At 46.6% G+C, this 12774-nt stretch overlaps 1 protein-coding gene across 3 annotated transcripts in view; it reads right to left on the reverse strand.

Moving 5' to 3' along the window:
* Positions 1-12774, reverse strand: part of ZC2HC1A (zinc finger C2HC-type containing 1A) — a 174003-nt gene that overhangs the window by 101930 nt on the left and 59299 nt on the right. For all 3 annotated transcript variants that reach the window (XM_033933327.1, XM_033933328.1, XM_033933329.1), the window contains exons 5-6: positions 11291-11439; positions 3361-3460 (exon numbers count right to left, since the gene is read on the reverse strand). In XM_033933327.1, coding sequence (XP_033789218.1) covers positions 3361-3460; positions 11291-11439 — 249 coding nt within the window. The remainder of the gene's footprint in view (positions 1-3360; positions 3461-11290; positions 11440-12774) is intronic.

Genomic DNA, 12774 nt, shown 5'->3' on the forward strand with positions numbered 1-12774 from the left:
TAGAGAAGAACTATGGCTGCGCCTTGCCAGAAATATACCTACGTTGGTTTTCAGTGTAAATTCAAATTTCTCCGGACATCTCCTAGATGATATTGGAGCAGGAAGCCTTCAAAGTGGCAGAAAAAGCAAAAAGGAACACCTTCACCTCCTCCCCAAGCACAAAAAACAGCAATTTTAGGATTTTTAAGGCAGGGGATCCCAGGCACTGATCCAAAATACCCTCAAAACCTGGATTTTAGAATTGATCTGTACATGCCGACAGCCTATTACTCACTGTGCGATGCTGTGTGCTGGGCTGCAGATAGAAGCTGAGTCAGCTTTCATGGAGCTCTCTGCCTCAAAGACCAGATGGAACTGCCAGTTCTTCTGACTGCCTCTCAGGCCTACACCTTGGCTGAAAACCTCCACTCCCACCGGATCCTGCACATGCCAAACAGGGGGAGAGATGCAGTTGGTCCGAATCCTGAACATGCCTCCACAAAGCCTCGCAGCCTACGCTCCAGCCCAGTAGCGGATGAACATGGATGAGCCTGGCTCCCAAGGGAACAGTCCAGGAGAAGTGAAACTGAAGAACAAGGCTGAAGCAGACTTTGAACCCTAGAGTCCTCAATCTCCTGCAGTCACAGTTGTTCCGCAAAGTGATCCTCCCAAGCATGAATGATTCAGGAAAAACGCGAAACTTGAAGAAAATAAACATAAGCATTAAAGACTAGCTCCGACTGTCTTGCTTGTAGGAAAGTAACTGGAGACCAGAGGGCAATACTGAGGTAAGAGGGGAGGGTCAGAAAAATTATGTAAATGAGACTTCCTACAAGCAGTCTCACAACATGACCCACTTGTCCAGGAATAGAGTGGTATTGTACAAGAAAACTATTAAAACACTATCAACAAAAAAGGTTATTTCATCATGTGGCAGAGATGTCAAAATACAGTATCTAGTGAGATGCAGAGTTTAGAGTCTTTTTCTGACCTAGCAAACTAATTGATGTCAGTTTTTTTATGTGGTATAAATGAATGCATGAGTGCTTCACTGGTGGTTACTTATGAATTTGTTGATGTAATGATAGGCATTTTTACAACTATTTTAAGCATCAGTGCCAAACTAGGAGCAGTAGAACTTAATTAATCAAGGTCCTTTTCCCAAGGATACAGAATAAGAACAATTTTAAGAAAATTATTCTATAAAGTAAAAAACTTTTAAAGAAGTGCAAAAAGTTGAAAGGTCCCAGGAGATGTTACTTCTCATACAATAGAAAATCATAACTAAATAGCACTTGGTCCAGTGTTGCATAATTGTAATGTAATGTAATTTATTTCTTATATACCGCTACATCCGTTAGGTTCTAAGCGGTTTACAGAAAATATACATTAAGATTAGAAATAAGAAAGGTACTTGAAAAATTCCCTTACTGTCCCGAAGGCTCACAATCTAACTAAAGTACATGGAGGGTAATAAAGAAGTGAAAAGTAGAGTTAGAGGAAAAATAAAAATAAAATAAACATTTTAACAAGACAGCATTGATCTAAATACTTTGTAAGGTAGAAGAGAGGAGAGAAAGGAATAGAAGCAGAAGGGGGAGCCGTTGAACAGTAGAATTCTGGAGAAATTTAAATGATAGAAATAGAACAAAACAAAGACAAAAGGCAAAACAATAGATAAGATTAAAGATAAATCATAAGCTGGAAAGAAAAATAAAATAAAACTTTGTCTTCAATCCACGGTTTCAGCGTCAGTGATGAAGTGGAGCAAGTAAGTTTAGGAGGAGCGAATGACGTTTCCAGAAAGGGCTTCTTCAGGGAAGAGACTTGGCCGACAGTCCCAGGATGCCTATGTCTCCTCCCCTGCGATGTTCTCCCATCCATGCATTCCCTCCCAGACACACTGCCCGTGCCCCAGCCGCTCCAAGGAGGCTGCCCCAGATGAGGCCCACGGTGAATGCAGGATTCTCTCCTCTGCAGGAAAGCCGCCCGGAGCCGACAGTCGATCTTCTTAGCGGATTGCATGGGGGGAAGAGTTCACACTCTTGGTAGGATCGGGTCTGTGTGCTCTCGGTGGTTGTGGCTGGTCTCGTTGCTGCTTAGGTGTAAAAGCAGTTGATCTCCACTGCTGCTGATATTTAAAAGCAGGCAGATTGATCTCTCCAATGGACTGCAGGGGGAGGAGTTCACACTCCTGGCAGGATCGGGTCTGTGGGCTCTTGGTGGTTGCGGTAGGTCTCGCTGCTGCTTGTATGTAAAATTAATTAGTATGCACAAAAGATTTGTACACAGTGGAGGCAGTCCATACAAATTTCTCTCACGTGTAAATATTGTGGATATCCTAAATAACTGACTGGCTGGGTATGTCCAGAAGACTGGGTTAAAAACCATTGCCCTACATGTTTCTAAAATGACCATCAAATTATGAGAGAAATGTCTCTCTCCAGTAAGGTTGTTTGTGATCAGAGAAAAGACAGTGCTGATGGGAAAGGATGCCTGGAATGCCTTCCCAGAAGAGATGGTGCAAACAAAAAATGGTTATGGAACTAAAAAATTAATGAGCTATACTAGGGAAAATTCGGACCCCCCTAGACCAGTGGTCTCAAACTCAAATCCTTTGCAGGGATTTGTAGATACTTGGAGAGCCTCAGAAAAAATAGTTAATGTCTTATTAAAGAAATGACAATTTTGCATGAGGTAAAACTCTTTATAGTTTATAAATCTTTCCTTTTGGCTAAGTCTTAATAATAATATTGTCATTTATAGCTAAAGAGACATATGATCATGAAACTGTTTTATTTTACTTTTTTGATTATGACAAACATATCAAGGGCCTCAAAATAATACCTGGAGGACCGCATGTGGTCCCCGGGCCGCGAGTTTGAGACCGCTGCCCTAGACCCACCCCCAGTCCCGCCCAGATCCACCCATCACGCCCCAGTCCCTTTCACTGCCCTCATCGGGCAAGACATCTGTGCATGCTATGCGATGTCACGAGCACATGCGTGTAACATCATTGCATAGCAGCTGAGCACGCGATGTGGAGGAAAGCTTTTCAAAACCCAAAGTTTTGAAAAACCATTTGGACCCCCCAGACATGCCCTCAAAAGAGGAAATCCGGACATCTGGTAACCCTAACCTATACACAGATCCCTACAAGGAAAGAACAGCACCAAGTACTTCTGCTCAAACTCAGCAGTAAAATAAATAAACTTTATGCACTTCTAAAGGGCAGAACGTGTGTGTGTGTGTGTGTGTGTGTGAGAGAGAGAGATGACCTCAAAAAGTAGGAGTTACTTGTTCTTTACTGTCATCATCTACTTCAAATCGTCAAAATCCTTATTTAAATATATTTAAATATACTGTGAAAATAACGTATACCTGCAGTTGCTTTGCCAACATTTGATGGCTGAGGTAACCGTGAGGAAGCTGCTGGTACCAAACTTGGAGGATTTGTTTTTTTGAGTGCCGGAGGCTTGTACTGTGATAATAGATAAAATAAATGGATTTAAAGGAAAACATTTCTAATAAAATAAGCAACAAATGTCAGTACAACCCAAAAAAGTGATCAATTTTTAGAGCTTGTAAGCATGCTCAATTTCGTTTGGCACTGGTAATTTCCTCCAACTCCTTTGGGCTTCCAGCTAAACCAGAACAAAGGCTTGAATAAAGTGCTATAAGTTTTCACTCAACTTCCTTTAAGAGAAGGAGAGCCAGGGCACGAGGCGGACTGCGGCGGCGTCTCTTTGTGAAGGTTTTCTTCTTTCTTTTTTTGCAGGTTTAGCCAGAGAAGAGGGAGGAAGCCAGACAAACAGAGGGGAGGAGGAAATAGCATGCAGGCAGATCGGGGTCGCGGCGAGAGTTAGCTCCGCCCACCCCCGCGCGTCACAGGTCGCATCGGCCCGGGCTCCCCTTTAAGAGAAGGAGAGCCGGGGCACGAGGCGGACTGCGGCGGCGTCTCTTTATGAAGGTTTTCTTCTTTCTTTTTTTGCAGGTTTAGCCAGAGGAGAGGGAGGAAGCCAGACAAACAGAGGGGAGGAGGAAATAGCATGCAGGCAGATCGGGGTCGCGGCGAGAGTTAGCTCCGCCCACCCCCGCGCGTCACAGGTCGCATCGGCCCGGGCTCCCCTTTAAGAGAAGGAGAGCCGGGGCACGAGGCGGACTGCGACGGCGTCTCTTTATGAAGGTTTTCTTCTTTCTTTTTTTGCAGGTTTAGCCAGAGGAGAGGGAGGAAGCCAGACAAACAGAGGGGAGGAGGAAATAGCATGCAGGCAGATCGGGGTCGCGGCGAGAGTTAGCTCCGCCCACCCCCGCGCGTCACAGGTCGCATCGGCCCGGGCTCCCCTTTAAGAGAAGGAGAGCCGGGGCACGAGGCGGACTGCGGCGGCGTCTCTTTATGAAGGTTTTCTTCTTTCTTTTTTTGCAGGTTTAGCCAGAGGAGAGGGAGGAAGCCAGACAAACAGAGGGGAGGAGGACATAGCAGGTAGGCAGATCGGGGTCGCGGCGAGAGTTAGCTCCGCCCACCCCCACGCGTCACAGGTCGCATCGGCCCGGGCTCCCCTTTAAGAAAAAGGGAGCCAACGGCGCCCAGCCATTCGGCGCGCGGCGAAGGCGAGCGGCAAAGGAGCTTGCCTTAGCGAGAGCGCCTTTGCAAAGGAGCCTTGAGAAGGAGCCCAGGCAGCCCAGCAGCAAACCTAACTTTAACCTAAAAAAACTTTAACCTAACTTTAACCTAAAAAAAGAAAAAAAAAAAAAAAGGACTTTCCTTCTCTTCACATTCTTCTCTCTCTACTCTTTCAGCTTCTCATTCTTCTCTCTCTCTCTCTACTCTTTCAGCTAGCTGCACGCCGGAAACCACTCTCAATCACCGAGGGACCATAGGAGCAAGGAGAAAGGAATGGAGGCTACAGGAACCCAGCGGAGCTACCCAGATTACTGCGTCGAATGCCATATGTATGACTACCTCCCCTCTGGGAGGCGGGCATACATATGCAATCGATGTCAGGAACTGGATAGCCTGAAGAAGGAGGTCAGGAGACTGCAGATTCGAGTACAGGAACTGGAGGGACTGTGCACCATAGAGGAGCAGTGCTGGGAAAATGAAGACACCACCAGAGAGGACCACATCACGGAGCAAGTCAGAGAGCTCGAGAAGTTCATCGAGGAGGCTTGCAGGATGGTGGAGGCACAGGACGACCAACTCATCAGGAGAGAATCAACAGTCGGACGACAAAATCCACCAGACACCATGGAAGTAGGGCCTTGCGGGGAAACTGGACAGGCCGATGAGGAGGTGACCCAACAGAACCCGGAGGAAGAACTAGGTGACTGCGCCACTGACACAGACCTGAGACCGGAGAGACATTTGAGGAAGGGGAGATCTGCTATTGTAGTAGGAGACTCAATCCTCAGAGGAGTGGACAGTCACATAGCCGGAGGGAGAGACGACCGACTAGTGACATGTCTCCCCGGGGCAAGAACGAAGGACGTCATCAACAGAATTGAAAGGATCCTGGAAGGGGCCGAGACAGAGGAGACAGCTGTAGTAATCCATGTTGGAACCAATGACATCAGCAGAAGGGACTACAACAGGACTGCACTAACTGATCAGTTCAGGATCCTGGGGAGGAAACTGAAACTGAGGGCATGCAAGATAGCCTTCTCGGAGATCCTGCCAGTACCGAGAGCGGACACACGGAAGCAGAGTGAACTACAAGCAATAAACGGTTGGCTCAGGAGATGGTGCGAGGAGGAGGGTTTCCTTTTTGTTCGGAACTGGACAACTTTCTTGGGAAAAAATAAACTCTACAGGAGAGATGGACTGCACCTGAGCACGACTGGGACGAGAATGCTGGCACGCAACGTCCAGAGCAGCATAGACTTGGCTTTAAACTAAGGAAGGGGTGAAAGCCGACAGTCAATCTGACACATCGGACAAATGTATCAAAAAAGGATACTGAGCAAGGACATTGTAAAAGAGGACATGGGACTGAGTGGGAACTTTTGGAAAAAGGACCTAAGGAAACAATACTAGGGCCTAGGGCCAGGGACATTGAGCAAGGACATTGTAAAAAAGGGACCGGGGCTTAGTGGGAATTTTCGGGAAAAGGACCTAAAGAACCCAATGCAGAGGACCAGGGCCAAGGATATTGAACAAGGCCACTGTAAAAGAGGGCTCAGGACTGAGTTGGAATTTTTTGAAAAAGGACCTAAGGATAGATCGCAGGAGTCTAGGGCACAAATGTCCTGGGTAAGCAGGACTAAAAGAGAACAACGGATCCCAGAAAGACAACCAATAATGGGGAAACAAGCTGAGGAGGAAACAAATACACCACACGAGGAGGATGACCGAGACGAGGCTTGGAGACTAGCAACTTATGAGGGGGACGCCAGGAGTGCCAAACCACAAGGAACACCAGCAAGAAAGGCGAACAACCGGGAGTTACATTGCTTGTACATTAATGCTAGGAGCCTAGGGGCTAAAATGGGAGAGCTGGAAGTATTAGCCTGCAAAAAGGGCCTAGACATAATCGGAGTCTCAGAAACGTGGTGGACTGATGACAATAAATGGGATGTGGCCTTACCAGGGTTCAAACTCTACAGGAGAGATAGGTCACACAAAAAAGGTGGAGGAATAGCGCTATATATAAAAGATTCCATACCTTCAATCAGGATGGAAACAACAGTAAGGGCGGACGACTTGGAATCATTATGGGTTAAACTACCAGGAGGAGCAGGAACAGACATAAAATTGGGTCTGTACTATCGCCCACCTGGACAATCAGAAGAAATCGACCAGGACCTGGAGGCCGAACTGAGGCAGTTCTGCAAAAGCGGAAGCGTTGTGGTGATGGGGACTTCAATTACCCGGGAATAGACTGGAGCATCGGGCACTCAAGCTGTACGAGAGAGACCAAATTCATGGAAGTCACGAGGGACTGTTTCATGGAACAGCTGGTCACGGAACCAACACGGGAAGATGCCACTCTTGACCTAATCTTCAATGGACTAGGGGGACCCGCTAAGGAGGTGGCGGTACTAGCCCCACAAGGAAACAGCGATCACAACACGATCCAGTACAGGCTAGAAATTGGACCATCAAAGGTGAAAAGAACCACAACGACAGCACTCAACTTCAAAAAAGGGAATTATGATGCCATGAGGAAAATGGTGGGAAAGAAACACATCGATACCACAAGGAAGATAGAGTCCATAGAAAAGGCCTGGACCCTACTCAAGGGCACGGTGCACGAAGCACAGAACCTGTGCGTCCCCAAGTTCAGGAAAGGGTGCAAGAAAAATAGAACAAAAAACACAGTGTGGATAACAAATGCAGTGAAAAAGGCCATAAGCGATAAGAAGGCATCATTCAAAAAATGGAAAAAGGACCAGACAGATGACAACCAAAAGGAGCATAAAAGACACCAAAAGGAGTGTCACCGAGAGGTTAGGAAAGCAAAAAGAGAATATGAAGAAAGACTGGCAGGGGAAGCAACAAACTTCAAATCATTCTTCAGGTATGTCAAGGGGAAGCAACCAGCTAGGGAGGAAGTAGGATCCTTGGATGATGGAGACAGAAAGGGAGTGGTAAAAGAGGAAAAGGAAATAGCGGACAGGTTAAATGAGTTCTTCACGTCAGTTTTCACAATGGAGGACACAACCAACATTCCGGAACCCGAGGAGATCGGAAAAGGAGATCAGGATGAAAATCTGGTCCAACTAGAGGTGAGCAAGGTGGATGTCCTCAGGCAGATAGACAGGCTAAAGTGTGACAAATCGCCAGGTCCGGACGGCATTCACCCAAGGGTACTCAAGGAACTAAGGAACGAAATAGCTGAGCCACTTCGACAAATATGCAACCTATCCCTAAAAACTGGAGAGATCCCAGAGGACTGGGAAATAGCAAATGTCACGCCCATCTTCAAGAAAGGCTCAAGGGGAGACCCTGGAAACTACAGGCCGGTGAGCTTGACCTCGGTCCCTGGAAAGATGATGGAAGCGCTGATTAAAGACAGCATTTGGGAACACATCGAAAACAATGGGCAACTAAAGTCGAGCCAACATGGCTTCTGCAAGGGCAGGCCATGCCTCACAAACTTATTATACTTCTTTGAGGGGGTGAACAGCCAGGTGGATAGAGGGGAATCCATAGACATCATTTACCTTGACTTCCAAAAAGCCTTTGACAAGGTACCACACGAAAGACTGCTAAGGAAGCTATGGAACCACGGGGTGCAAGGGGAGGTCCACCGATGGATCAAAAACTGGCTGGCAGACAGGAAACAGAGGATTGGAGTAAAGGGCCATTACTCAGATTGGCAAAGGGTCACGAGCGGAGTTCCACAGGGGTCGGTGCTGGGACCGCTCCTGTTCAATATATTTATTAACGACCTGGAGGCGGGAACAAAATGTGAGGTTATTAAATTTGCAGATGACACTAAATTATACAGCAGGGTCATAACCATGGAGGACTGCGAAGACCTCCAAAAAGATCTGACAACACTGGAAGAATGGGCCAAAAAGTGGCAAATGAGCTTCAACATAGGGAAATGCAAGGTCATGTATATTGGGAAAAAGAACCCGATGTTCACTTACAAGATGGGGGGATCACCGCTAGGGGTGAGCAACCTTGAAAGAGACCTGGGAGTGATGGTGGACGCAACATTGAAGGCGTCGGCACAGTGCACCGCAGCCTCAAGGAAAGCGAACAAAATGTTGGGTATCATTAAGAAAGGTATCACAACCAGGACGAAGGAAGTCATCCTGACACTGTATCGTGCAATGGTGCGCCCGCACCTGGAGTACTGTGTCCAGTACTGGTCGCCATACCTCAAGAAAGACATGGCGGTACTTGAGAGAGTCCAGAGAAGAGCAACTAAGCTAATAAAAGGTATGGGGGACCTCTCATATACTGACAGACTGAAAAAGCTGGGGCTTTTCTCCCTGGAAAAGCGACGACTCAGGGGAGACATGATAGAAACCTTCAAGATCATGAAAGGCATAGAAAAAGTGGATAGGGACAGATTTTTCATACTAAGGGGAACCACAGGTACAAGGGGGCACTCGGAGAAATTGAAAGGGGAAAGGTTTAGAACAAATGCCAGGAAGTTCTTTTTCACCCAAAGGGTGGTGGATACATGGAACGCGCTGCCGGAGGATGTGATAGGCAGAAGTACGCTACAGGGCTTCAAAGAAGGTCTGGACAGGTACCTGGAGGACAAAGGGATTGAGGGGTACAGATAGGAGTAGAGGTAAGGTTATAGGGACAGGATTAGAAGTAAATTACAAAATTAGTCAGAGACCACTGTTCAGGCAGTGGCCTGGTGGGCCGCCGCGGGAGCGGACCGCTGGGCAGGATGGACCTCTGGTCTGCCCCAGCGGAGGCAACTTCTTATGTTCTTATTTCCTTTTATTTCACTTTCCCAATCCCCCTTGTCATTGGAGGGACAATCCTTTGCGAAGGAGTTATGCAACTCTACAATTATGAGCCCTACCATCTGGCTACTAGATGACATCCCTCCCTACTTCCCAACAAATACTGAGAATACTGATTGCAGCATCCCATGGCCAATATGGTAAAATTAGGGGACATTTTTTTAGATATGTAACTGATAGGAGGAAGTGTCAAAATGGCATTGTGAGGTTCAAGGATGAAGAGGATAAATATGTAGAAGCCAACAAGGATAAAGCTGAACTGCTTAACAATTATTTCTATTCTGTATTCACAGAAGATGGACTAGGGAAGTGGTCTCAAACTCGCAGCCTGGGGGCCACATGCCACCTGTAAATGTGCATGAGTTGAGTCTGAAAAGAAACTGCAATGAAAGGGCATAGGATGAAGTTAAGAGGTGATAGATTTAAGGAAATTCTTTTTTTACAGAAAGGGTGGTAGATGTGTGGAACAGCCTCACAGAAGAGGTGGTGGAGACAGAGACTGTCTGAATTCAAGAGGGCCTGGTATAGGCACATGGGATCCCAGAGAGAGAAAGAGATAATGGTTAGTGCGGATGGACAGACTAAATGGGCCATTTATCCTTTATCTGCCATCATGTTTCTATGTTTCTATGCATGGGAAAAGAGGATGAAACAGACATGGGATGGAGGGGAGGGAGAGATGGTGAAATATTGTACGGGGCAGGAAGCAAGATCTTGAACCTAGGAATGGAGAGAGAGAGAGAGATGTTGGACATTGGGGTATGAGGGAGGAAGAAATACATAGCAGGTGTATAGGGGAGAAAGAAGGATATATTGGATCCTGGAACAGAAGGGAGTGGTGGATAGATGCTAGGAATGAGGGATGGGAGAAGGCAGGAGGGAAAAGAGAACAGAAAGTGAGATGTCAGGCTAGGAGAGCAGAGAAGGGAGGAAGATGGAGCAGATGCTAGGTTAGAAGGGTGGAGGGAGGAAGATGCTGGGAATGGTGGAATTCTATTGGAGAGACCAGGAGGGAGAGGAAAGGGATGGCAAGGAAATGAATGAGAGGATAGTGATTACCTTAGGCACCAGCTCTGTGGGTGCTATGCGTGCCTGAGCACCCCCAATATTTTTGGGACCTCACGTGACCAGGACAGCATGTGGTCCGGGCATCTCTCCCCCTTCTCTCCCTCCCTACCCCTCACCTTCCTGGTCTCCTTTCACTAATCTTTCTTGGAGGGGCCCCGGTGCGGCTGCCATTCTTACAAGGTGCCAGCGCTGCCCTGAAGCTTTCTTCCTGCCACGATCTGTGACCCTCTCCCCCAACACAAATTCCTATTTCTGCCTGAGTGGATCACAACAGAAGGAAAGCTTTGGGGCAGCGCTGGCAGTTTGTGAGAATGGCCTCTCCGAACAAGAAGACTGAAAGGAGACTGGGAAGGTGAGGGAGGGATAGGTTACAGAAGGGGAAGAGATTTGCAGTCACGGGGTCCCCTGAAGCTGTTTTTAAGTTAGCTCTGGGATGAGGGTTGGAGTGGAAAAGGATGAGAGCCGGGAATGGGGGGGGGGAAGAAGAGAGAGATACCAAACCATGGGGAGGAGAAAGATGTCAGATCATGGGTGGGGAAAAGGGAGGAGATGGTGCACAGGGATGGAGGAGAAGGGGAGAAACAGGGAGGAGATGGTGCACAGGATTGGAAGGGAAGGGGAGAAACAGGGAGGAGATGGTGCACAGGGATGAAAGGGAAGGGGCGAAACATGGAGGAGATGGTACACAGGAATGGAGAAAGAACGAGGTAAACATCTGCATTTAAAATCTGGTCAAATTGAAAATCCTAAGCACACTAACATACCATCATATTTGTATGCACTTAATGTCTCACAATACACTGTTTACCTGTGTCCTAGCAGGCGTCTTCCCTTTTGTATCCACAGATAACTTGCTTTTATTGTTAATTCGTGCTGCCTGTTCCTTGCAAAAATTAATGTGCCTTTCAGCAGCATTTTCATTGAACCTTCTCTGGCAATATGGACACTGAATATAGTCTATAAAACAATAAAAAGAAAGTGAACTTTTTTAAACAATACATATACAAATAAATATAAACATAGCACGCAACAGGTGTTTTCTGTAGTGTGGGATTAATCAAGCATCCTAATGGGTTGAGTGATCACAAGCACTCCTAGAGTTCAGAACTAGAATAAAGTTCTGAGTAGAGAATGACACAGGGAAAAAAATTTGTCCCCGTCCCCGCGAACTTGGTCCCTGCCATGCCTTGTGAGCTTGATCCCCATCTCCACCCCATCCCAACGAGCTCAGTCCCCATCCCCACAAACCATCTGATCCCAGCCATACAAGCCACAAATAGTTTTATATTGAACTTATTTTATTAGAGTATAAAAAGCACAGTTACTAACCGTAACAGGTGTTATCCAGGGACAGCAGGAAGATATTCTCACATGTGGATGATGTCATCCATAGAGCCCCGGTACGGACACTTCAAAAGTTCATTGCCACTTTAAGATTTTTAGAAAGTTCACAATAGCCTGCACCGAGCATGCGTAAGTTCCTTTCCGCCCAATGTAGACTCACAGCACCTCAGTTTGTGAAGCAAGCTAAGAAAACAGCCAGGGGAGGTGGGTGGGTTGTGAGAATATCTGCCTGCTGTCCCTGGATAACACCTGTTACGGTAAGTAACTGCGCTTTATCACAGGGCAAGCAGGCAGCATATTCTCACATGTGGGACACCCTAGCTTACCAGAAAGGGATGAGGGAGAGTTGGCCATTAGGAAAATAAATTTTGCAATACTGCTTGGCCGAAGTGACCATCCTGTCTGGAATAACATTCCAGACAGTAGTGTGATGTGAATGTATGAACTCAGGACCAAGTAGCAGCTTTACAGCTTGAGATGGCTGTATTAATACTATGTTTCTTTGCAATTTCTGTTTTTATTGATGTTGAGTTTGTAAATGATAAAAAATTGAGCTTAAAAACAAACACACACATAACTGCTACTAGTGGAGTAGAGATGTAGCCTAATGGTTAATGCAGCAGACTGAGATCCTAGGGAACAGGGTTCAATTCCCACTGCAGCTACTTGTAACCTGGGCAAATCAATTAATCCTTCATTATCTTAGGTACAAAAAAAAAACCTTTTATGAGCCCACTATGGACAGAGAAAGTATGTGCATATAACGTGTACAGCACTGCATACATCCAGTAGCACTACAGAAATGTAGCAATTGTAAAGGGTAAAAGGGTCATGGAATTGTTGAAATACCTTTCTTGAGCACAATCAAAGCAGTTTACATATACAGTGGTGCCTCGCATAACGGACGCCTAGCACAGCGAACGCTGCGCACAACGAACTTTATGTCTT

Source organism: Geotrypetes seraphini, chromosome 2 (genome assembly GCF_902459505.1).
Source record: "Geotrypetes seraphini chromosome 2, aGeoSer1.1, whole genome shotgun sequence".
Taxonomy (NCBI): Eukaryota; Metazoa; Chordata; class Amphibia; order Gymnophiona; family Dermophiidae; genus Geotrypetes; species Geotrypetes seraphini.